General features: G+C 48.8%; 1 protein-coding gene across 1 annotated transcript; it reads right to left on the minus strand.

The window, feature by feature from the left end:
• Positions 1 to 212: 212 nt before the first annotated feature.
• LOC149326650 (uncharacterized) lies at positions 213 to 24,701 on the minus strand. Its single transcript, XM_089564641.1, has 2 exons — positions 22,656 to 24,701; positions 213 to 257 (listed from the first exon to the last, which is right to left on the minus strand). The coding sequence occupies exons 1-2, from the start codon at positions 24,555 to 24,557 to the stop codon at positions 213 to 215; spliced, it is 1,947 nt and encodes a 648-aa protein (XP_089420767.1). The 5' UTR covers positions 24,558 to 24,701.
• Between the last annotated feature and the right edge of the window lie 1,539 nt (positions 24,702 to 26,240).

Raw genomic sequence — 26,240 nt, forward strand, 5'->3', positions numbered from 1 at the left:
TCTTTACTGCTGTTTGAAAAGTGCCTGTAAATGTTATGAATTTTTGTGTGTTTATATGCTTGTATTTTGTTTTGTCCCACCCTGCTATGATCTGTACAAGATCGCAGTATCTATAAATGAATAAATAAATAAATTATGTCATGATGTACAGGAACGGGGCAACAGGGCGTCGCTGATGAGGACGAAGGCGCCGAGCATGCATCAATCTTTGGTCAATCTTGATGCGATGGCGTTCCGGCAAAGCCAACTACAAAAACCTGCATGAAGCACAGGAAGCGCGTGTTAGGTCAAATGCTTGTTCTTGCCCCGCCATACGTGCTACAACAGTCTAGCAGTTCGCAACTGGTGGCGAGATGCTGCAAGTAGTAAGATAATATGTTTATTAAGTACAGGTAATGACAGCTGATCGAGATCATGAGAGGGAAATAACTAGAAGAATAAGAATGGGGTGGAGCGCATATGGCAGGTTATCTCAGATCATGAATGGCAGTTTACGAATATCCCTCTAGAGAAAAGTACGAAACAGCTGTATTTAAGCGGCAGAAACGTTGAGGTTAATACAGAGGGTTAAGCTTAAGTTAAGGACAACGCAGCGAGCTATGGAAAGAAGAATGATAGGTGTAACGTTAAGAGATCGGAAGAGGGCGGAGTGGGTGAGAGAACAAACGCGCGTTAATGACAACCTATAGTTTAAATCAAGAGGAAGAAGTGGGCTTGGACAGGGCATGTAATGTGACGGCAAGATAACCGCTGGTCCTTAAGGGTAGCGGCGTGGATTCCAAGATAAGGCAAGCGTAGCAGGGGGCGGCAGAAAGTTAGGTGGGCGGATGAGATTAAGAAATTTGCGGGAATACGGTGGCCGGAACTGGCGAAGGACAGGGTTAATTGGAGAGATATGGCAGAGCTCTTTGCCCTGCAGTGGGCATAGTCGGGCTGATGATGATGATGATTGGTTTATGGTTTATGGGGTTTAACGTCTCAAAGCGACTGAGGCTATGAGAGACGCCGTAGTGAAGGGCTCCGGAAATTTCGACCACCTGGGGTTCTTTAACGTGCACTGACATCGCACAGTACACGGGCCTCTAGAATTTCTCCTCCAAAGAAATTCCAGCCGCCGCGGCCGGGATCGAACCCGCGTCTTTTGGGACAGCAGCCGAGCCATTCATCTTCCATAACTGAGCCATTCATCTTCCATAAATGATACCAGGCTGAGTCACTGTCTTTTTTTTCACATGTTTATTTAGATTAGTACTAGTGGGTGGGTACCACATATGCAATAACGCGGCTGTTGAAAGACGAAGCTCAGTGCAGAAAACTTGACCTCAAAGTAACGCAAAGGCTGCACGAAACGGAAGTTGGTTATTGGTACCGCATCGCTCAGAAGAGGTGGCCATACGAGAGAAATTTTAAACAATAACGCACACGGATAATTCACAGCAAAGAAAGTAGAGTACAAAGAAACAATGTGAGAAATAAAACGTAGTTGCATCTAGGAATTTAGCCAGCGGGGAAGCACAACAGGGAAGCACAAAGTGAGCTCTGGCGCATCAATTCATTTTAAAGGCGTTAGCTCTTACTCATGACGTTTGGAGATTTTGTGGGGTCTACTACCACCCTGAGATCACAGCGCCATCTGTGGCAGCAACTAGAAAACAGCACATCTCGCATTGAGACTTGTAGCGCCATCTACAATAGCACTGTAGAGACAATCACCTGCAGCGTGCCGATGATGCCGTCACGGATTATTATGGTGGATAGAGTTGGAACTATGTGAGTATGACGTCAGGGAAAATAAACCAACCAATTTGTATTTCCATTGCTGTACCTCCCTTTAATCTCATTCATATCAATTCTAGTAAACCAAACAGCTAACGCTTGTTAAACAGCTAACAACGTCCTCGTGACGGTGGCGGCCTTTTTTTTCAGTTGGTTCTACTGGAATTAATAAATCGCACTATATCAAAAGTAGGTTGACGCTGTTTTAAAATTAAACAGCTGTGGTAGCTCAGTGGTTATGGTGCTCGGCTGCTGACCTTACATACACAGGTCTGAATGATTGATTGACTGGTTTTTATTTTCAAACACTCATTACAGACACATGATTGCAGTAACATCTGGATCCGTAGCTAAAAAGCTAGTTCAGTTCAGTTCAGTTCAGTGCATTTATTTCAGTCATGTACAATGACTGAGGAGAAAGGAAAAAAAAGCCGCGCACGCGGCTTGACAAAGCTCCCATCTCCCGTAGCGGCTTGGCACGGCGATGACAGACAGCAGTAAAACAATAACAAGAGAATGCATGAAATAACAAATATGTACAATATCTTCATAACAGATCACCAGAATAGTCTCGGTACTGTTACACACACGCAAATGATAGTTTAATCACAGCACATGGACACTTTGTTTATTTTACAGTTGGATATGATTCATTCTTTTGTAAGAACATATTTCTGACAGCGTTATATGAAACGGAAAGAATGGATTGATTAGTGAAAGCGTTACTATTAAGGAAAGATGGCAACACATACCTGAGAGTTTGAAAACCGTAATTTGTGCGTGGACAAGGCACATACCAATATTCGTGGTGTCTTGTGTTGTGAACAGCGGTATTTTCCCGTAGATTCGCAAGGTCAGCAAAAAATGTGGTGTCACTATGTACCTGAGATTTGTACTGCTGAATTACACGGTACTGATGAATAACCCTTGCATCCATAATGCGGTATTTTGCAAATAGAGCACTCGTATGTGCTAAGTATGTGGCACCCGCAATTGCTCTGACTGCATTTTTTTGTAACGTCAAAATCTTCTGAATATTAGTTTGCGTCGTTGTACCCCAGACCAAGTGGCAATATTTAACATGAGGGTCAAAGAGGGCATGGTAAATAACAAGTTTTGTCCTAGTAGGTATCATGCACTTTAACCTTCTGAGTATGCCGACAACGCGAGCTAGCTTAATCTCCATTTGCTCGATGTGGTAGTCCCATAGCATAAATTCATTGAAGTGAACGCCAAGTGTTTTTACAACATTAGTTATTTCTATCATATTACCACCCAATACTAAATCTGTATGTACAGCCCATTTGACATTTTTAGCTCTAAAAAATATCGCCTTTGTTTTCCGTGTGTTTATTAGTAGGGAATTTTTTTCAGACCATGAGTTAAGTTTGCCCAACACCATGTAAAATATTTTCCTTTAATATTCAACTGCAGGCCTTAACAAACATTAATTACATACATATCGAAGCAAGAGGCTATGGAATACAACACAAAATTCAAAACTTTTTTCAGTGAGGCTTCTATGTACGCAGTACATATGCACTTAAATATGCACGTACATATGCACGTAGCGCTCGTCCTGTCTTCTTCTCGTTCGTAAGTCTCGTCCAAGTTCGCGGTTATTCCTCCTCTTCATTATTGCGCTTAAAAGCAACCAACAAGTACCACAAAAACAAATCATTCAGAACACAACTGTCTCAACACAGAAAAGAAAACGCACTCTCATCACTCTGGTTTGTGGTGTTTTTTCAACAATACACGAAAAGTATTGCTCTGCTTTATCGCGTTCGGAAGGTCAGTCCACAGCTTCATTTCCACATGACCCCTGGTCCTTTCTCCGCAGACTTTTCTGACCTCCGGAAGAGTGAAATTTCCATATTCACTTTTACGAGTGTTACTTGACGGCAGCGTGAATCCCGGCCGCGACAGTCACGTTTCGATAGAGGCGAGATGCTTGAGGCCGGGGAACTGTTGGAGGTCAGTGATCGTAAAAGACGGCCAGGTGCTCGAAATTATTCTCAGCCACTACTTGCAGCGTTGTCATAGCCTGAGTCATTTTGGGACGATAAATCACCTAAAACGAAAACCACACTTTTTGAAAACAACCTCACTAAACAACTGAATACACTAATATCAATAATCTCATTAAATTGTAAGCGCTTGACCTACAGCATCGTACATTAAGTTGTAAAAACAAGCCCATTTTGAAGGAAGCATTAAAAGAAAACGCGTTAAACGCGTGGGGCAAATGGTCCAAACAATCTGATAAACAACATCAAACTTGTCTATATTTCAGGATAATTTTTTAACATGGCCTGTAATCTATGATTTCAAATAACCGTACCACTTATTTTAAGTGATAAACGCAGGTAGTTACGCCAATACAGCCATTACTGATAGAGATTAGGTTACATTTCCGCATAGCAGTGGGCACGCAGAGAACATTGATGACACTTTCCTCCTTTATCTACCAATAAAGACGTCAAAGCTGCTCGCAAGAAGACATTTCTTGTGTTTAAATTTTGCAGTAATCATTACCGAAACTAACACTTTATATTTTCTAAACATCTTTATGACTTCTAGAAGTTTATAAAGTATGGCTTCAATAACATGGTACTTTAGAAACACAATAATTCGTAACCTTCTCATAGTCGGCAGTAATTTTTCTTTCAGAATCAAGAGAAAGCTACACAGCAGGAGTGTCTGTAACTCACTCACCCCGCCAACAGTTCAGCCGAATAACGGCCGTCTGGCACGTTGCTCATTCCGGATTTTTTGCGCTGCGTCGCTGATGTAACTGGCGCCATGTGCGGAAGCTTCTTGTAGCCGCATTTTCCTAACCGATTCGTTGTACAGGCACTAGTTTTCGCGTGACTCTCTAACGTTTGGAATGTGCCGTCGTATTGGAAGTACACCATACATAACAAGTATTACCAATGCACTTTAAGGCATTGCGATTTACTATTACCTTTTAAAGGCACTGTGGAATGATATAGATTGTCATAATTTTGTTACGGGGTTGTTACGATGAAGTCTGTATTGACGGCTGCGCTGCGATGGCCAGCACTTAGCTCAGACTCCAAGGGCCCAGCTTCACACTCTCAGCGTCGTCGTCGTCCAGCGCAACGCCACTTCGTCGTTCACGAATCATGCACGAGTCGAGTCCACTGATACCTTAAGTAGTTCACTGGTAACACTATCCCCCTCGGCTGAAGGCAACGTCTCGGTGTTTGTTAGGCGTGCGATGTCGAGGGTGGGTGATAGGACTTGAGGCGAGCCACGTGAACTACTTCGGATGTCAGTGGAGCGGACGGGGACTTTGGGTGGAGCGGCGTGATCTCATAGGTTACATCGGTCACTGCCCGTAATACACGATAAGGACCTGTGCAGCGCGGAAGAAGTTTTTCACATAACCCCACCGACGGGATGGGAGCCAGAGCAAGTCGAGAGATCCGGCAGGGTAGCGCACATCACGGTGCAGACCATTGCCGCGGTGTTTTCGAGCCTCTTGAGAGGCGGAGAGCTTGTGACGAGCAACCTGGCGGGCGGCGTCTGCTCGGGCGATAGCGTCACGCGCATAGGTAGTGACAGGGCCGGCTGTGGGCAGCAAAGTGTCGAACGGCCGTAAGGGGTCTCGTCCAAAGAGAAGGTAGAAGGGAGAACAACCAGTGGTATCATGGCGCGAAGAGTTATACGCGAAGGTGACAAAAGGAAAGCTGATGTCCCAGTTCCGGTGGTCGTCGGATACATACATGGCGAGCATGTCTGTCAACGTGCGGTTGAGACGCTCCGTAAAGGAGTTCGTCTGAGGGTGATAGCCGTGGTGAACTTGTGACGAACGGAGCACGAACGAAGGATTTCGTCAACAACTCGGGAGAGGAAGCAGCAGCCACGGTCGGTAAGGAGTTGACGGGTAGCGCCATGGTGTAATATGACGTCGTGCTGAAGGAAGTCAGCGACGTCAGTGGCGCAGCTGGTTGAAATGGCGCGAGTTATCACGTACCGCGTGGCATAATCAGTGGCGACGGCAATCCACTTGTTGCCTGAGGAGGGCTCCAGGAAGGGCCCAAGTAAATCAAGCCCGACACGAGAAAACGGGTGGGTCGGGATGGGAATCGGCTGCAGGTGCCCAGAAAGCAGAACGGGGGGCTTCTTTCGGCGCTGACAGAGGTCGCAAGCGGCCACGTAGCGTTGGACGGAGCGGTACAGACCAGGCGAGAAGAAACGCCGGCGCACGCGGTCGTACGTACGGGAGACACCAAGATGACCAGCCGTAGGTTCGCCATGCAGTTGTTTGAGGGTAGTGGAGCGTAGGTGTTGGGGAACGACTTGCAAGTTCTCAGAGCGATCAGGTCACATGTTGCGGTGGTAAAGCGTATTCCCGTCCAGCAAGAACCTGGCCAGAGAAGTGTCACGCCGATTACATTCCCTGCACACTGCTTGCTTGTTGGAGGTGATCTTTGTAGCACCGGTAGACAGTAGCGCAAGGTTCCTTCAATGTAGGCTTTTTCATGTAGAACCACTTATCGGCAGTTGCTGCCCCACCATGTTCCCGCCGTGAACCTGAAAACTTGCAATGCTGCACTGATCGTCTCTCGAATTTTTTTTGATCTGAGGTGACGACGAGAGATCACTGCCTATCACCACACCTAGGAATAGCTAAGTTCGTACATAAGGTAGTGACCGTCCTCCTAGGAGGAGCGGATATCGAGTCATCGTTTTTCTTGTGAAAGCTATGGCAACACTATTTTCTGGGAACAGACGAGGGCCTTGGGGAGCTAGGTACAGTCTGTCAGAAGTTTAGAGCCCAGGGGGTTTGCTTCTAAGCCTCGCAGTAGGACTCATATAACATTCGTGGTAATCTTACCAATTGGAGGAGGCAGGACCAGAAATTTTCTTACCTTCAGCAAATTTGGAGCGCTGGAGATGCATTACGAACCAGACAGTGTGCTTCAGAAGCAAACCCCCTGGGCTCCAAACTTTTGACAAAGACTGTACATCGAGATGTGGAGTAATGTTTTCTTAAGACGTTGCTGGGTAGTATAGCGTGAACGTTACGCGCTCCAGATGCCGATATCATCTGCATAAATCGTTATGTGTATTCCTCGCGGAAGGTTTTTTGTTATGTGTATAAGGGCAATATTGAAAAGGAGAGGGCTGAGCACCGCTCCCTGAGGGACGCCCCACTCTATTGCCTGAAAGTTTGTTGGACAAATAAATGGCAGCGCAAGGCGACGAGGACTAGACGAGACAACAAGGACGGCGCTGAACTTCCAGCTTTTATTGCTAAGGAATCGCGCGAACATATATTGGCTCTGAACAATCCGGAGTCATCGTCAGTGCATGCGCAAATATGTCAGCTCTTTATCAGAGAGAGTGATAGAAGCGGAGCTAACACATGCTTCTCCCCGATTATACATCAACTCCGATTCAATGATTTCGCGCGTTACACATTGATTATTCTTTTTTTCTAATGATGGTGCTAGTAAGATCGGGGGAACATTCTTCACACGTAAGGCAGTGGGCGGTCAGAAGGCCTTCAAAATTGGAGTGCTTTGGAGTGCTCATAAAAATTGGTCGTTCGTTTAAATAGTGTGCAATCCATTTGTACAGCTTTTCTCCGAGGCCTAGACTAGCCAAGGTTTCGAGAATTGCATGGTGGAAAACTGAGTCAAAAGCGGACTTGATATAAAGGAAAATGGCTGTTGGCATGCATCCACCATGACAGTACTCTTCGAGTGATGAGACGAAGACTATAACATTATCAGTAGCACGCCTATTTTGGCTGAACACCGCTTATTTCTTGGGGATATTCACTGCACCTTTCTAGGAACCAAATGATCGCTTGCAGATCATTCGATCTATAAGCTTACCTACGCAGCTCAGTTGGGCGATGGCCCAGAATGAAGTGTAGAATGTTGGCTGCTTCCAAGGTTTCAAAACAGGCACAATTTTTGCGAGCTTCCATTCTGCGGGGACCTCACCAGTCATTCAGGAAGAATTGTAATATTCGAGGAGTCGAAGACGTTATTTGTGGGTAAGCTTTCAGATGGCGCCATAGGTGACTTCATAGTGACCAGGAGACGTGCGTCTATTTGATTCCGCAATAACTGTGGATAGCTTTTCCACTGTGAAAGGCAGGTCCAACGCTGGCACTGCCGCCTGTGGGATGCCTGATTGACCATCTGCGGAGAGTGTTGAAGGCCCTGTCCCCACTGACAGCTGTTTGCAGTATTCTTCTGGGGCTTCTTTTAGTAAGGCATGTTGACGGGCTGGTTGGTTTTGCGTCTTGAAACTTGGAAATAACCACCTCGGCGAAAATAATTTTACAAGGACAAAAAGAGACAAGGAGACAATGGACAGGTGCCATGTCTCCTCGTCTCTTTTTGTCCTTGTGAAATTATTTGCGCCTAGGTGGTTTTTTCCATGCTTAAAGACTTCTTTTAGGAATTTTCATTCATGCAGAGAGAAGGCAAGTAAGGGGTGAAGCTGTTGCAGTGGAGTGCGCATACCTCTAACGATCCGCCAAATTTTGTTTACTGTTTGTCGCATATCCGGCGTAAAAAAAATTCACGTAATCTTTGCCGACTTAGTTTACACAGTTAGCGCCGAATATGGCGTTGTGCTCGTCGGCAGACATGCAGGTATTCAAGGTTTTTTGTCCGCAGAGCTTTTCTTTCAGCTTGCCTGCGAATAGCGCACATCTTTGGAAATTCCTCATTATTTTAAGGCTGCCTATCATTATTAGTTGTAATTCGTGTACTTTCTCTCAGGCAATGAGCCGTTGTTGGTACTAATTCCTCATTTGGGGTCACGGCAGTGATTCCTCTGCTCGAAGCGTTCTTGTATGCGTCAGGTCAGAAGATTTTATATAGATTTTCTTTGGAGCCGTCTGCGCACGGACAGCTGATATGAGGACTGGGTAGTGATCACGTCATACCAGGGTGACAGATGGGCTACCAAGTCGAGTCGTCGCGCAGCGGTGGCCGGTAGCCCCGCGTGACATTTAGAATGACCTATCACATCATGCCATACCTAGTGACGTCATAGCGTGTCGTCATACCAGGATGAGAAATGGGCTACCAAGTCGAGTCGTCGCGCTACGGCAGCCAGTAGCCACGCGTGACCTGTAGACGCGGCACACTGCGTTCCTTCTTTAGACGCGGCGCGCCACGTTCCTTCCGTTAGAGGCGCTGCGCTTGCTTTCGCAACCTGCCAGACTTAACCAAAGACAAGCCCCCGCCAATTTTTAAGCATGAAATGCTTTTAGCCCCCGTTGTCGGCAGTGTGGTGACGTCACGCCGAGACCTAGAGCCATCATCCGGGCACTGAAATCCACTCATCCGGGCACTGAAATCCACTCATCCGGGCACTGAATTCCCGTCATCCGGACACTGAATTCCCGTCATCCGGGCACTGAAATCCACTCATCCGGGCACTGAAATCCACTCATCCGGGCACTGAAATCCACTCATCCGGGCACTGAATTCCAGTCATCCGGGCTCTGAGACGAGAACATCCGGGCACCGTACGAGACTTAACGAGATTTAACGAGACTCTCTAAGCCCTCCTACGCGACCGGCATGCAAGCACCGGTTGGTCTCCAAACGAGACAAAAAATAACTGCTGCCAGTGCCTTCTCAATGTTTATCAAGATATCAGTGGAGCTGTGGGTTTGATAATGCACGGAATTATAATTTCCGATTTCTAATAAGCGTGCAAAAAGCACATAAATGCCACGTTACACTTCGTTGTCATACGTGATCCGGGGGAGAAGCGCTGCGTTCAAAGGGCAAGGCATCGCGCCGAACGGGTGGTGGCGTTCCTCCCTTCCTTTACGGTGCGGTTCGGGTGTCCACCGAGATGGCAGAGAATTACTGCGCCATTTCCTTTCCTCAAAAAACTTTGCGTTCAAATGGCAAGGCATCGCGCTGAACGGGTGGTGGCGTTCCTCCCTTCCTGTACGGTGCGGTTCGGGTGTCCACCGAGATGACATTAGGCCCGTAAACATTTCATGCTTACTCTACTCTCGTTTACGGGAGAGGCAGAGATTTTTTTTCAAAAGAACAGGTGGCCACGGCTTTTGGGGTCAGGCACGTTTTAGGTGGAGTGACTGCTTAGGGTAAAGAGGTGCCTGGCGCGGCACATCTCTTCGCGTTTACCGGCGCGTTTGGCGGCTGCGTCTGCCTCCGTCGTCGTGGTGGAACTCGCTGCATGTACTGTGCTGCGTTTTTGCGTCCTGCTTTTAAAAGGGCCAGTCGGATTGAATTCTCTCAGTGTGCATCATAACACGCAGCACGTTTGGTCGTGCGGGGACCCTGGGGCGTGCCCCGAATTCCTCTTTAAATAAAGTTTTTTTTTCTCTCTCTCTCTCTCTTTGGTTGTCAGACTGCATACGTCAGCACTGGCACCGATGCCTTCATCTCGGCCTCCTTTTAAGGCGAAAGCCTTTAATGCCTCATCGTTGGCGACAGAAGGTCGTGAGAAGAAGTGTCACGCTTTTCTAGTCAGACCAAAAAAAAAGACTTGTGCAATTGGATTCGAACCACCATCCTTCCGCACCGCAGCCGAGCGTGCCAGTGGCTACGTATACTTCCTTATGCAAAAAACAGCGCGAACGAACGGGGACGAAATGAAGAATACATAGGAACAAGCGCTTGTTCCTGTGTATTCTTCTTTTCGTCCCCGTTTGTCCACGCTGTTTTTTGCATAATGCATCACCAACTCGCCCGCTTAGCTATCGTGTTGTATACTTCCTGCCAACGCATATGTAGTTCTTCACGCCTAGGACGCTGGAGAGTGTTTGCAGAAAGGCGTCGTACCAGACGGGTGCCTCCCAAACGCCCTCCCGCGTCACCAGCATTTAAGATTCACAAACAATTGTGTACTTAATTAGCATCTTAACCACACATCAGTTACACAAGAGCAACACTGCGCAAAAGATTTTCACCTCACCGCACTTCAGGTCAACAAAGTGCCCCCTGAATGTTTTTTTTTTTCAGACTGCGTTTTCACACCCGGCCCTGCATACAAAACTGGACAGCTTGAGAATAACGTCATCCTTCAGTGCAACATCTCTCACTATCTGTTGATTTTGAATAATTTAGAGGCAAGGGCTGGCGAGGGGAATATATTATTGCACCCTTTGGACTACTGCACTATAGGCGCGATCACAGAAGAAGGTGGCAGCTGTCCGGGGTTCCCGCCAATTATGGCGCCTTCTCGTTTTCGAAGAAAAGTGGATTGAAGGGCGATTGACGCATCGACCTCTTTGCTACCTCCCTTTTGTATGGAGAGCAAGCGGTTCGAAGCTCAGCTTGGGAGCGAGAGTATTTGTAGGAAAAACTGGTTCTGTAAGTCTGCATTCCAGCAATTCCAGGTTGTAACGTCACGTTCTACCGATGACATCTGAGAGAAGAGGCACCCCGACAGCGTTTTATTGCTTCATTTTTTATTTTTTTCCGAGGGTATGGGGCGGCTACCTAAGCTGTGCACATTTTCGAGATCTCTCTCTCTCTTTTTTCTGTCACGCGCTCGGGCAGGCACAGTCGGGAAGTTGTGGTCGCTGCTCAGAGTTGGGCAAGGTAAGCCAGGTCCGTAGTTTGGACGCGGCATCCCTTGTCTCCACGCTAAAAAGCCGCCGCGGTTAGTTGCGTCCACATTCTTTTGTAAGTCGGTGTGCAAATTGTTTTCCTTAAGAGAGAGTTGTTGCCTCGCTAGATGGTCAGACTGTTGTCAGGGTGGAACCAGCGGAACACAGACGCAGGACAAGAAAAAGGAGGTACACACACCACACCGCTGGACTTGCAACTGATTTATTTCGAAGCAAACCACCACATTTAAATGCTTCCCTGCGCAAGCGCACACTCTGGACGATGGGATCGAGTGTATTAAGATAAAATAAAGTTATATTCCTTATCCGTGATAAAAATCGCTGACACACATTTGCTTGTTTTTCGTGATTAAGAACGCTTCCAGAATTTCACGCTCGCGTCTTGGTCTCCCCCGACCGATAATTCTAGTGTGGTGAAGCAAAGGAGAACATCCTTTGCATACCTTAACATGCAAGGCTAAATTGCTTCCAGTGCCTGAATTGAACGTTGTTCAGTGCTGCGTCAGGCGTTCATTGATGCACACTCCGGTTTGCCCGATGTAGGTTTTCCCGCAGGACAATGGGATGCAGTACACCACCCCTACTTCACACGAAGTGAACCTCGTCTGGTGCTTGGTTTTACAGGTGCTCTTTTTCTGCGGACCACCAGAAATATTGGCGCACAAACCAGACAGTTTCGGGGGGCAGTAAAAACTATAGTGACACCGAATTTTTGTGGCACTTTTTGCAGACCATGCGATTTCTTGTGTCAGTAAGGAAGCACTTCAATCTTCTTCCTGTTCTCTTGCGATCTACTTGCAGACTTAGCCGACAGTTTCTTCATCTTATTCCCCAGTGATTCACCCACCGCAAGCAAAACCGACGGGGGAAACCCAGAATCCGACAACCGCGCAACCCGCTCGGCCAGACTTTGTTGCATGACATGTGGGCAGCATTTCTTGAGAGCGTTCGAAAAACACAAATTTGCGATGCTGCGTTTCACCAGCTTTGAATGAGCTGATTCATATGGCAATAGCGACTTTTTAGTCCTGGGCGCATATTTCCAACACGCGTGCCCGTCGAGTAAAGAAGTCAATTCTAAATCAAGGGACCTTGTCAGAAGGTCTTGTCAGAAGGAATCTCTTTGGTAGAAGCCAAGTTCTTACAGCATGCGCTAAAAACATTTAAAAGCTGGTCTGCCACAAGAGTGAGCTGGTCAGTTTCATTTAATTTTAAAATGACTAGAAAATCGTCCACATATCTGAAAACCCTAATAACACGCGTGTCTTGAATGGAATCCTATAGAATCGAGTCAATTTTCGCTAAAAAAATGTCACAGAGAACAGGCGCTACACACGAGCCAATGCAGATACCTCGGTTTTGCACCACGTACTTGCTGTCATATTCAACAATTGTCGAATTTAAATACACCTTAAACAGCTCAAGGAAAGATTCCAGAGAGATGCCACACTTATTCTGGAAGGAAACTGTCCCGGTTCTTTCAATTAATTCGCGTACAGCACAAAAGAGTTCATCATGCGGAACAGAGTAAAACAAGTCCACAATGTCCAAAGAGAAGGCTGCATTGGCACCGGGAAAACCGGAACAGAGGCACTCCACCAGGCTCATTGAGCTCTTCACCCTAAAGGGATCCGTCGGCACCAGACCCTCGAAGGAAACCTTGAGGTAGGTGGAGACCACTTTTTGCCAAGAGCCTTCTTCTGTGACGACTGCCCTAAACGGATAACCAGAGTCTTAGCGGTGAAGAACACCCGCAGGACGTCTTGATCACTTTTCCGAACTTCTTCTTCCGGGCGACGCAAATTCGGCCGATTTAACAGCCCCAATGCCAGTGCTTTAGCCTTTCGTGGTTTTAAGTCTGAATTCCTGAAGTTCTTCTCGATAGCCTCGGTGGCTTTTGTCTTAAAAAGGGAAGAAGGCAAAACCACGAACCAGCCTTCCTTATCTGCTTGCAGAAGGCTGAGGCCCTTCTGCTGGAAATGATTGACCAAGGGGCGAAGATCCTTGCTTCTTTTATGTCGGCTAGGCCAGGTCCGTACAAGACAACCGACTCCCTCCGAGACGCAGTGACTCTTCTCCTCAGGTGGTGCCTTTCCAGCAATACTGTGCACAGCTGCCAGAAATTCATGCTTTGGAACCTGTGGCTCCAGGGCGTACATAGGGCCAAGCTTCAGTAGGTTGTCGAACTCCGACGGAAGGGAGGCTCCTTATAGGTACGTCACAGCTGTCCTTGTTTTAGTCTGTCTCTTTTTCTTGGGCAAATGTCGCCGAAGGTCGTTCCAGTAGGTCTCCGTAAGTAGGGATGCCAGGCAAAGATGTTCACGAAGCCTGCCAGAAGCCGCCCAGGGATTCGCGATCTCAAGGCAGGCATGCCGCAGCCAATCCCGCAGGTGTCTTACCTGCCGATATAGCTCCGACTTGAGTATTGTGCAGACACGCTTCCACTGGCCTGAAGAAGGTGGCAGAGGGCCGAAAACCTGGCACACTTCCAATGGCGGAGCCGCCGCTGTGGCTCAGTGGTTATGGTGCTCGGCTGCTGACCCAAAAGACGTGGGTTCGATCCCGGCCGCTGTGGCTGCAATTTCTTTGGAGGAGAAATTCTAGAGGCCCGTGTACTGTGCGATGTCAGTGCACGTTAAAGAACCCCTGGTGGTCGAAATTTCCGGAGCCCTCCACTACGGCTTCTCTCATAGCCTTAGTTGCTTTGGGACGTTCAACCCCATAAACCAACCATACACCAAACCATCCAATGGCGGAAATCCGCTTTTTAGACAATGCGACAACACACGGGCACGTGTGTTGGAAATATGCGCCCAGGACTAAAAAGTAGCTTCTGCCATATGAATCCACTCATTCAAAGCTGGTGAAACGACGCACCGCAAATTTGTGTTTTTCGAACGCTGTCAAGAAAAGTTGCCCACATGTCATGCAGCAAAGTCTGGCCGAGCAGGTTGCGCGGTTGTCGGATTCTGGGTTTCCTCCGTCGGTTTTGCTTGCGGTGGGTGAATCACTGGGGAATAAGATGAAGAAACTGTCGGCTAAGTCTGCAAGTCTATCGCAAGATAACAGGAAGAAGATTGAAGTGCTTCCTTACTGCCACAAGACATCGCGTGGTCTGAAAAAAGTGGCACAAAAATTCGGTGTCACTATGGTTTTTTCTGCTCCCCGGGCACGAAAATCTGGTTTGTGCGCCGATATTTCTGGTGGTCCGTAGAAAAAGGGGACCTGTAAAACCAAGCACCAGACGAGGTTCACTTCGTGTGAGGTAGAGGTGGTGTACTGCATCCCATTGTTCTGCGGGAAAACCTACATCGGGCAAACCGGAGGGTGCATCAATGAACGTCTGAGGCAGCACCGAACAACGTTCAATTCAGGCACTGGAAGCAATTTAGCCTTGCATGTTAAGGTATGCAAAGGATGTTCTCCTTTGCTTCACCGCACGAGCATTATCGGTCGGGGGAGAACAAGACCGGAACGTGAAATTCTGGAAGCGTTTTTAATCACGAAAAACAAGCAGATGTGTGTCAGCGATTTTTATCACGGATAAGGAATATAACTTTATTTTATCTTAATACACTCGATCCCATCGTCCAGAGTGTGCGCTTGCGCAGGAAAGCATTTAAATGTGGTGGTTTGCTTCGAAATAAATCAGTTGCAAGTCCAGCGGTGTGGTGTGTGTACCTCCTTTTTCTTGTCCTGCGTCTGTGTTCCGCTGGTTCCGCCCTGACAACATTATGAACCAACTAGCCCAGAAATTTACGCTCATGGTCAGACTGTTCATTCGCCGTTAGTTTTTCGCACAATACGACGACACGTAGACAAGACGATAGCACCAGCGCAAAAGTATTTGTCGTCACAACACTATACAGTGTCGAGGTCCTGTTTAGAGCCAGCGCATCAAGCAATTGACAGCCACCGACTGTCACGATTTTGCTCGGATGTTGCAAGAAAGCCCCAGGAAGAGTCAGCGATGGGCGACCGGGCTGTGCCCTCTCAAAGCGGCGCCGCGCGTGTCCTCATGAATGGAGATCGCGGAGGGAGCCGGCGCCTTTGTCACGCAACAGCGGGCTTGTGCGCTCCGTCCGGCTCCAGTTCGGGCGCAACTGGGGACGCCCCGCTTCAGGCAGGCTGCCCTTTACCCCGCCACCCACACAAACGGGCCAGAAAAGGGAAAAAGAGAAAAACGTATGCTGCCCTATAGAGAGACTGTACGGAAGAGGGTCCTGAAAGATTCCATCTTCGTTCAACTTCTCAAAGCAACAGGTCAACGTCAACAGTGCGCTCGGTGTCACGAGTAAGAATACAGCCAATACAGTTTAGCGCTCGTCGTTGTGGTTCTTCGGCTGTTCGTTGGTTTTGCGCTCTATTTTCTACCATGCAAACTGGATGGGTTCGCAGTTGTACTCTCACGCTTGGAAAGGAAATATAACGTGCATATAGCAGATGCTGGGAGCAGAAAGAGGTAGGAGCACCTAAAAACGAAAAATGGGATTTCTCTTATGTGGTCTCCTTTCGGGAGGGTAGTTATACCGGGTGTCCCAGCTAAATGTAACCAAACTTTTAAAAAAGGCGAAGTGTCCTAGTCCAGTGAAACCAATTCAGGGTTGTTCATAGTCGCGTGGCCTAGTCTTGAGTATTTTTTTTCGCTCTTCAAAGTTAATTAATTCGTTAAGTTTAATTAGCTAACTTTTTAACTACTAACTTCAGGAAGAAAGTGTCAATGCCAAAGTTTTAGATCACCTCGAAAAACCGCTAGTAGTACTGTTTCCGTGAAGTTATGATTTACGTAGCTTCATTTATTGGCCTTAAAAGAAACTTGTCACGTGACCAGCTGATCGCTCACTTCTCTGCCCCAATGTGCACCCAAAGTCTCATCGAGGAGAGGACTTCAGAAAAAATGGATTTTATTCTTTAAGGCGCGTCTTGGGACGTTGAGGTGGCGCAGTTGTCATGTCGAAGCTTTTTCTTATTGTGCAGGTTATGGTTAAAGGCCGGTAAAAAAACTACTTTACGTAAATATTGTCACGAATATTACACAGCACACAGAGACACAAGAACTGCTCCAGTCTGCCGAGCGGTCACCAGCAAGAAGACGAACCACTTCTTCTTCCTCGTCACAAGCGAGATGGCGAAGCCACTCCTTTCCTCCTTTCTCGAGCAGCTACTCCTTTCTCGAGCAGCAGGGGTACGTGGCTATCAGCGACACCTTCGTAGTCGTGGAATAAATCATTCCTCACGAGAACTAGCACACTGGACCGGGGTAGCACCATTACGTCGTCGTCAACAAGTCGCAGAGCAGTGAAGCGTGAATCGTCTGTGTCAGTGCGTGCCACGGCCCGTTTCGTCGAGAACGTGACCCGTGATTCGTGGAGGTCAATGACAGCACCGTTCGTGTGGAGAAAGTCAAGACCGAGGATAAAGTCCCTCGAACACTCACGGAGGACTACAAACTCGCCGACGTACACAAAACCACGGATATCGACACGGGCTGTGCACCTGCCGGCAGGGATAATCAGGTGACCCCCAGCAGTGCGAATGCTAGGCCCCGACCACCCCGTCAATACTTTCTTCAGTTGTACGGCAAGGGCCAAGCACATGACAGAATAGTCGGCACCAGTATCCAGCAAAGCGGTCACGTCGATTCCGTCAATTTTGACGCACAAATCGGAGGTAGCGCGTCGGATGCTGTCGCTACTCGCTCCCGGAGAAACATCGTCGCGTGGTAGTGGCGCAGGAGGATCTTCACAAGTCCCGGCATCAGCGGCCTTGCCTCCAGAGGCCGCTGGAATCAGTTTTCCCGGCGTGGACTGGGAGAACGGCGTCCGGAGTAGCCTGCGGCTTGACGGGGGCTTGGAGAACGGTAGCGTCGCGGCGACGGTGATCGAGCCTCCTGGTGGCCTGACGTGGTGTGGTTCTGGCGCGACGACAGATGGAATGCTATCTCCTGCGGTCGTTCCCCGTTCTGAGGGCACGGGTCGTCCGGCGCGAAACCACGCAGGCCCACGCGGCGGTATGGGCACGCCCTGTAGAGGTGACCCGCCTCGCCACAGTGATAGCAGAGGGGCCGACGATCCGGGGCACGCCACACTTCACTCTTTCGCGGCCGCTGATAGGCTGGCGGAGCGTCACCACGAGGGGAGCTCGACGAGAGCACTGCTGGAGTCGCGGCAGTGACGTCGTACCCAGGGGCCTGGCGCAGGACGGACGCATACGTGGGCCTTGCATCAGGCTGGCGAGGAACCTCGGAAATCTGGTGCTGTTGTGCTGCCAGGCGCACCTCGTCCCGGATGACTTCGCTCAGTGGCGTGAAAGATGGCGTCTCGGACGGCGTACGGAAGGCCTGCAGTTCCTCTCTGACGACGGATCGGACCAGCTCGCGTAGAAAGGCCGCGTCGATACCGGGAGGCATGGAGATGGGATCAGGCCCGAAGGTGTTGACGTCGCGATTGTACTGGCGGGCTCGCTGTTCCAGCGTCTTCTCCATAGTTGCCGCCTCGGTGAGGAACTCTGCCACAGTGCTTGGTGGGCTGCGCACGAGTCCTGCGAAGAGCTCTTGCTTGACACCCCGCATGAGGTGGCGAAGCTTCTTGTCTTCTGTCATGTTGGGATCCGCGCGCTTAAAAAGGCGAGTCATGTCCTCATAGTACATGCGTACACTCTCGTTGTGGCGCTGGTTGCGCGAGTGTAACGCAGCTTCTGCTCGCTCTCGACGGTCTGCATTTGGAAAAGTGGCTTTAAGATTGCGGCAGAAAGCTTCCCAGGACGTAAACGAAGCTTCATGATTTTCGAACCATGTCCGAGCCGACTCTTCAAGTGCAAAATAGACATTGTGGAGCTTACGGTTGTCACTCCAGCCGTTGTAACGGGCAACCCGTTCGAATATCTCGAGCCAATCCTCGGCGTCCTCGAACACGTCGCCATGAAACGACGGGGGTGTTCGTGGCTGATGACAGAGGATGTGCGCCGGGAGCGTGGTCTCAGTTGCCATGGCAGCTGGTGCCTCCGAAGGCCGGGGTTGCGTCGCCCTGGTTGCAGCCGGAAGGAGTCCAAATTCAGGGGACGCTCCACGGAGGCGGCGGCCGCGGCGCTGGTGAACTGGGGTGAACATTATGTACAGCGCGAAAAACTAAGACAGGGGAAGAAACACGCAAACAAACAAGTGCGTGTTTCTTCCCCTGTCTTAGTTTTTCGCGCTGTACATAATGTTGAACCTTCACCAACTCGCCCAGTTTTCTGTTCTACTTAAACTGGGGTGAGATCCGTATTGGTCGGTAGCCTACGCGGGTCTGGAAGCCTACCCCGCACCTCCACCAGATTTGTCACGAATATTACACAGCACACAGAGACACAAGAACTGCTCCAGTCTGCCGAGTGGTCACCAGCAAGAAGACGAACCACTTCTTCCTCGTCACAAGCGAGATGGCGAAGCACTTCTTCTTCGTCCACTTCTGAGCTGTATCAATATTACTTTGCTGCAAATGTCCCAGTAAGCTGTTTCTCAAAGCGGTCTACAACTTTTCCATTGACACTTTGTTCCTCAAGTCAATAATTAAAAAGTTAGTTAATTAAGCTTAACTAATTAGTCAACCTTCAAGATCGAAAAAAATACTGGAGACTAGGACACGCGACTCTAAACTACCCTCATGTGGTTTTAGACGGCTAGAACACCCCGTGTTTTTTAAAAGCTTGGTTACATTTAGCTGGGACACCCTGTATATTTTCTTCTAGCTTTCACTAACTCTACCGACAGCGCTGTCCTAACTGGGAGACCTGCGTTGTGCTTCTAAGGAAACGGCGTTGCGTTGATGGAGTTGCGGATTGTGCAGCGCGAATGTCTCTATAGCTTGCGCTTCGTTTACTCTGAGTGGGGCCCAGGCACCACTTCCTTTGCCGCGGTGTGTCGTGCTCACGGGCGAAACAGCTTCGATCGCCTCAAGACGGAATCCACGAACCATGACACCAGCACCGCATGGGATGAGAGCCACCTCATTCCCCTCCTTCGCTCTGTGTGCTTGGAGGTGCGTGTGGTGCTCCAAGTGCCTCATGTGCCATTCTTATCCATAAGGATTGGACATATGAAAGCCGTGTTTATTGCTCACCATCCCCGAATGAATTAATTTCTCCCTTCAGTGCGTCGTGCACAGAGCACTTGCTGCTGGGATAGTTGGTTTTGGTTCATAATTGAATAGTTTTAAGGCGCAAAAAGCAGACAAGACACATAGGTAGGTGACAGGACGAAGCGCTTCGTCCTGTCACCTACCTATGTGTCTTGCCTGTTTTTGCGCCTTAAAACTAATTTAATTATGAGTCATGTACAGAGTCGTGTACATAGCTGCTACTATTTCTGCCCTGGAAATACTACTAGGTATTGACCACATCGGCGGATCTAATTCCACTTCTGTCTGAATGCACTCCGAATAGAGCGATCATCCGGACACTGCTAATAGCAAGCACCTGATACAATTAATCGGGAAGAAAAGAAATGTTTTTAGTTCATAAAAAGGCACTTGGGACGTCAAGTGGTCGTTGCTGAAAAATGTGTTCAAAGGTAGTTCAAAATTTACGTCTGTCAAAACCCCATCACCCGGCACAATTGAGAGTTTCAGACCGTTGAAATATTTCCGATAGGCTCCCCAGTGCGAACCATGATTACGTTAAATATTTCAAGTAGCGGAGAAGAAAAGACAACTATCGCCGCAGCGCTAGATCTGTCGTTTCTGTTGTAATGTGATATAACCGGCTGAGGTCGTGGCCGGGCGACTGCTTCAGCATATGTCAGCGGTGCAGTGACCAGAGGGGGTGGATTGGCAGGCGGCAGGACCTCAGCTACCTGCTCCTGGATAACACGCTGAATAGAAGGCGACAACGATGGCGTTGGAGCGGGTTGACAGGTAACCAGCGATAATTGACGAGCCACCTCCTCCCGCACAAACTGCTTGATGTGCTGAAGAAGTGTCGGCTGATCGTGGGCAGGACTGCCTGCTGCCAAGCTCGAAATGGTGTCGTCCGAGCAAGTGGTACGGCGGGTGACATGTCGCTGTTTGCGGAGCTCGTCGTAGCTCTGACACAAAGACACCACGTCGGAGACGGTTTGGGGATCTTTAGACAAGAACATTTGAAACGCATCGTCCTCAATCCCTTTCAGAATGTGTCGGATTTTGTCAGCCTCGCTCATAGATGGATTTAGCCGCTTGCACAAATCAACGACGTCCTCGATATAGCTCGTGAAGTTCTCGCCGTTCTGCTGGGCACGACTGCGCAACCGTTGTTCAGCACGAAGTTTTCGGACAGCGGGGCGGCCGAAGACGTCAGACAGGCTGGTTTTTAGAGTCGCCCAGGTAGTAAAATCCGCTTCGTGTTTGCGGAACCACAAATTGGCGACTGTGGTGTTGCATGAACACCCCGGCAAGGCCCGCAACGGGCCGCTGAAGGACACGACTCGGTTCCGAGCGGAACAAAAGCGGGCTTGCGCCCGTTCCCCACGGTTTTATTCACACAGCAAACAAAGTCATTGTTGTTAGACCAGATTTACAAATCAGCTAAGTGAATTGTGTGTCGACCCAAGAGGGCGCCACACAACATCGTCTCCCCCTAGGAAATAATGTTAAGCTATTGCGAAAAATACTGCTCTCTTAACATGTGCCACGAGACAGCAAACATTATACAATGGTCATCAAACAGAAACTATCCGATTTTATGGCTGTGCTATTTCTGTTATGACGTGTTCAAGGCACAAAAATGTCTCATTTCAGCAGTCATTACACATGGCAAAAGAAAGCACACACATTATACAGTGACTATGGGCACGACATACGATCAATCTCACCCAGAAACAACACTAGATTTGTACATCCACCGTAACAGAGAACACACAAGGAGATTCATCATTATACACAACCTATCACAACATCATTGTGCGCTGAATGCGAAAACATGAGGAACTAGTGTTGTTTCTGGGTGAGATTGATCGTATGTCGTGCCCATAGTCACTGTATAATGTGTGTGCTTTCTTTTGCCATGTGTAATGACTGCTGAAATGAGACATTTTTGTGCCTTGAACACGTCATAACAGAAATAGCACAGCCATAAAATCGGATAGTTTCTGTTTGATGACCATTGTATAATGTTTGCTGTCTCGTGGCACATGTTCAGAGAGCAGTATTTTTCGCAATAGCTTAACATTATTTCCTAGGGGGAGACGATGTTGTGTGGCGCCCTCAACTGACAGAGCCTTCTTGTGCAACCAGCCCTTGCTGAGCTGACTGATGACCTTTTGCAGGGTAACGTCAGAAGCTGTTGCATTTTGTACAGTTGCCTTGTCGACTACTGGTGTTACCAGAGAAACGATTTCTTCCTCCTGATTGTCAGAATTTTCTGCGACGGGCAGCCTGGACAAGGCGTCTGCCACATAATTTTGTGTGCCCTTGCAGTACTCTATTTGGAAATTGTAATTCAGCAACCGAGCTGTCCAACGAGAGATGCGTAGTGGTCGGCGACCCGAATCGCCGGCTGAAAGCAAAGCAACCAATGCCTGATGATCGGTTCTGAGTGTAAAACGTCTACCCCACAGATATACATGCCACTTTTCGCAAGCAAACAAACAGGCTAGTGCCTCACGTTCACCAACTGAGTATTTTCTCTCAGCCGGCGACAGAGCGCGTGACGCAAAAGCAATTGTATGAAGGTGCGACCCTTCTTTCTGCTGTAGTACAGCTCCCAAGCCAACGTCTGAGGCGTCAGTGGTGACTACGACAGGTAATTCCGGGTTGAACATTTGCACAACAGGTTTGCATGCCAAACGTGCCTTAACTTGATCAAAACTATTCTGAGCTTCCACCGTCCATTCAAATGATTGACCTTGTCGGAGCATTTTCCGCAACGGTTTCACTAAATCTGCATAATGATGCAGGAACTTGGCGTAGTAGCCAGCTAGACCTAGGAATGATTGCAGCGACTTGACGTTCGTAGGGGAAGGTGCATTAACTATAGCTTTGATTTTCGATTCCATGGGAGAAATACCCTGGGCCGACAGGTTGTGCCCCAAGAATGTCAGTTCCCTTACTGCAAAAACACATTTCTGATTCAATTTCATTCCTGTTGTGGAAATGCGAGACAGCACTTCCTTCAAGTTGCGATCGTGCTCCGCCTTGGTCCGTCCCCACACCAAAATGTCATCCAAATAGCACACTACGCCCGTACAGCCTTTCAACACGTGTGACATAAGCTTTTGAAATGTAGCCGGAGCAGAAGCTAAACCAAAACAGACTCTTTTAAACCTAAATACTCCTTCATGGGATATGAACGTTGTCAACTCACGACTTGTTTCCGTGAGTCCCACTTGATGGTATGCTGAAGCCAAGTCCAGCTTTGAGAACCACGTAGCTCCTGCGAGCAACTGCAAGAGTTCCTCCGTGTGCGGAAGTGGGTAGCCGTCGACGACAATAGCTTTGTTGGGCTCCCGCAAGTCCACACACAGGCGAAGGGAGCCATCCTTCTTTTTCATGACGACCAGCGGAGACACCCACTCCGATGCGTCGACGCGTTCGATGATGTCCTCGCGCTCCAGGCGCGCGAGCTCGTCGGAGACTTGATGTCGCAGTGCTAGCGGAAGGCGTCTCAGCTTCGCACTGACGGGAGGAACATCTGGTCGGCGGTTGATTTGATGGACGTAGTCCTTGACAAAACCGAGCTCACTCGAAAACAAGGCTTCAAATCCTGGCGGTGTGTTCTCCGGAACCTCGAACGAATGACAAGTGGCTTGGAGACAAGTGAGGGTTGACCCCATCACGTTGATGTGCAGTTTCTGAATGGCGTCAAGGCCCAGCAACGAAGATCCTTGTCGAGTGACATGAAAAGTTACCGATGCTTGGGTATCGTTGTACTGTATGTCAGCTTCGAAGGTGCCCAGTGTGGGAATCAACTTGCCGGAGTAGTCCCGGAGAGCCAGGGTTGACGACGACAGAGTGTAGAAGCGTGCAAAATATTTCCGAAATTTAGCATTGTTGACAAGAGAAACGGCAGCCCCAGTGTCGACAAGTATAGGAACTGGGTTTCCTTTAAACGTTACGGTAGCTATTATCTCTTTCTTATTTTGTGGCAATTCTATGCCCAGAATATTCGGAGAATTCAGGATGTGTACTTCCTCCACGGTAGAGGCCGGCGCCTGCGACGCGCGAAGTGTCGCGGACTGATGCTGTGAGCGACAGACTAGAGCGAAGTGTCCAATTTTCCTACAATTGTTGCAACGACGATTGCGGGCTGGACAGTTTCTTGCGTTTGCATTATGTTTCGGAGAGCCACAACGATAGCAATACGGTTGACGATCCCCTTCCTGGCTTTCTCGCTCGAACTCCGGGCGCCTTCTTCCATCTTGGCTGCTTCTACCTCCTTCGTCGGTTCCGGGGACGCCACGGTGGAAACCCGACGCTGTGTAACTGCGCCATCCGCCTTCTTGCTCACGAGCACGAGCGGGCGTTCGAAAACCTGAAGTTGCTTGACGAATGCATCCCTGTTCGATCGTCGGATTTTCCGTTACAGGTTCGTCGACGCGATAAACCGGCGTTCCCTCATAAGCTGCATTTGCTTGCTGTACGGCTTCTAAAGCTTTGCCAATTTCTTCTGCCTTGGCCAGCGTAAGCGTTCGGCCAGCGTTCAGAAAACGTTCGCGCAACGCTGGGTTTGAGACGCCTTCGATGATCTGATCTCGGACGCGCTCGTCGAACGCCGAGCCAAATTCGCACGTCAACGCAAGTTGTTTAACTGCCGCTACATACTGGGTAAATGGCTCACCGGGCAGTTGAAGTCTCTGGAAAAAACGGTGTCTCTCAACGATGAAATTCGTTGTGTCTGCGAACAGAAGGTCCAAGCTCCCGACTAACTGTGTGTATTCGTCTGTGGTCGTGGCAGGCTCAAGCGGCGTCTGCGGAAGTGCTTCAGACGTTATGCCGGCGACTGCGGACGCTTGCCTAGTTTCTTCATTGTTGAAATGCTGGCGCTGTCCCTCTGCTCCGAGCAGCGTGAGAAGGAGTGCCGCTTTCCGCTCCGGTGCCCAGTCGCTACCACCGGCCGACAGGAGGTACGCCTCGAAAAGTTTGAACCAACGCTTCCACGGCACTGCAGGCGAACCGGGCGCAGACAAAAACGGCGCGGGAGCGAGGCCTGACGCCATGCTGACGCAAAGTCTCTAAAGTTGCAGGAGAAGGTGGAGCGGGGCAGCAAAACACAGGGCCAGTCGAAGCAAATGGTACGTCAGTCGGGGCAAGCGTACAAACGTCACTTACTGTGATCCCATCCTCGTCGCCAAAATGTGGTGTTGCATGAATACCCCGGCAAGGCCCGCAACGGGCCGCTGAAGGACACGACTCGGTTCCGAGCGGAACAAAAGCGGGCTTGCGCCCGTTCCCCACGGTTTTATTCACACAGCAAACAAAGTCATTGTTGTTAGACCAGATTTACAAATCAGCTAAGTGAATTGTGTGTCGACCCAAGAGGGCGCCACACAACATCGACATCGGTCAAGTAGAAGATGACATTCGTGAGCTTAACGACGTCATCCCATTTGTTGTAAGCACTCACGCGTTCGTAAGAGGCCAGCCAATCTTCTACATCGGTGTCGTCAGTACCGCTGAAGATCGCAGGGTCGCGCTGACGGACGGTACCAGAACAGATGACAGCGGTGGAGACGGGTTGGGCCGAAGTTTCAGATGTCGTGGTAGAGCCTGGTAGCCTGGGCATCGTGGCGTAGCTCCAGGAGAAGAGCAAGCAGCACCTCCACCAAGTGTAATGTGGGGACTCGCACAGGTAGTGTGGACGGCCACAGTCCTTGTCCCAGCAGTGCTTCTCAGCAGGCCGGCGTTCGCAAGCGCGCACCCGAGCTTCGTCAGCTTCGTCTTCTATCTTCTTCGTCTCCTTCGTCGGCGCTAGCCGCTGGGGCAGCAAACCCCAACTCTCTTTCTTACACTGTATTTTTTCGTCGTCTTGGTTCTAACGCGCTGCTTCATAATTTAGCGTTAAGTAGTGGACATGGCCATACTGAAATTTCCATTATTTCATTATCAACTTCTTCAGCTTAGAAGCTTAGAATCTAAAGCTTTATCTCACTTTTGTCCGCACAGTTCCAGCCCAGCAGTCGATTAAACTGCGACTGCCTTCATGTATTCTACCCATATTTGATGCTAAAACGCGCAAATGGATATTATATTAGCCTGTTGATGCGGCTGAGTACAAAACGCATCCCGAAACGCAATTATGCACCTTGCAACATCAAACGTCTAATGTTAAGACCACAGATGCTCCTGATCCTATCCCATGCGATGTTTTGTAAGCATGCGCTGAAGTTTTCGTTTGGTTAAACAGTATACACAATCGTTAGACTCAGGTTTTCTTGGTGCACAAATCTCATTGTCCCAATCCATAATTGTCCCAATCCTTCAAAACTGAGGTGTCGGGATTTCAGGATTCCAGGATTTATTTTCTTTACCATTGAGGTACGATGAGAGGCTGGGACTAAAGGCGTTTGAGTGCCTGACGGAGGTCCCAGCCCCTCGTGAACAGAATCGACAGCAAACACAGAAAAATACAAAATGATTAAAAGCAAAGTTAAACAACCAATTGTACAAAAAATGCACTGAGGTAGCACTGTCACATATCGAGTAATCATTCATACAAAGAAGAATTCTTATGCAGAATAAGCGGATACCGCTAAAATTGGAAATGTCTGCTCTTAGTATATGCAAATTAGTTAGCATACCTGTGCTCAAAGAAAACAAAGAGAATAATTGTCAGTCGGGAAAGCGTAATGAAACAAAGGAGATCAAGCACTAAGAAAAAAACTTCACAAGAAGGTGGACGG

Source organism: Amblyomma mixtum, chromosome 10 (genome assembly GCF_055824585.1).
Source record: "Amblyomma mixtum isolate Tamu chromosome 10, ASM5582458v1, whole genome shotgun sequence".
Taxonomy (NCBI): domain Eukaryota; kingdom Metazoa; phylum Arthropoda; class Arachnida; order Ixodida; family Ixodidae; genus Amblyomma; species Amblyomma mixtum.

Excerpts from the sequence above, each read along its gene's own strand:
- LOC149326650 (XM_089564641.1), bottom strand. The coding sequence starts at position 24,557 with ATGGCGTCAGGCCTCGCTCCCGCGCCGTTTTTGTCTGCGCCCGGTTCG. Across the intron at positions 258-22,655 it reads GAGTATTTAGGTTTAAAAGA|GTTTTTGTAGTTGGCTTTGC; the intron begins GTCTGTTTTGGT and ends TGCTTCATGCAG.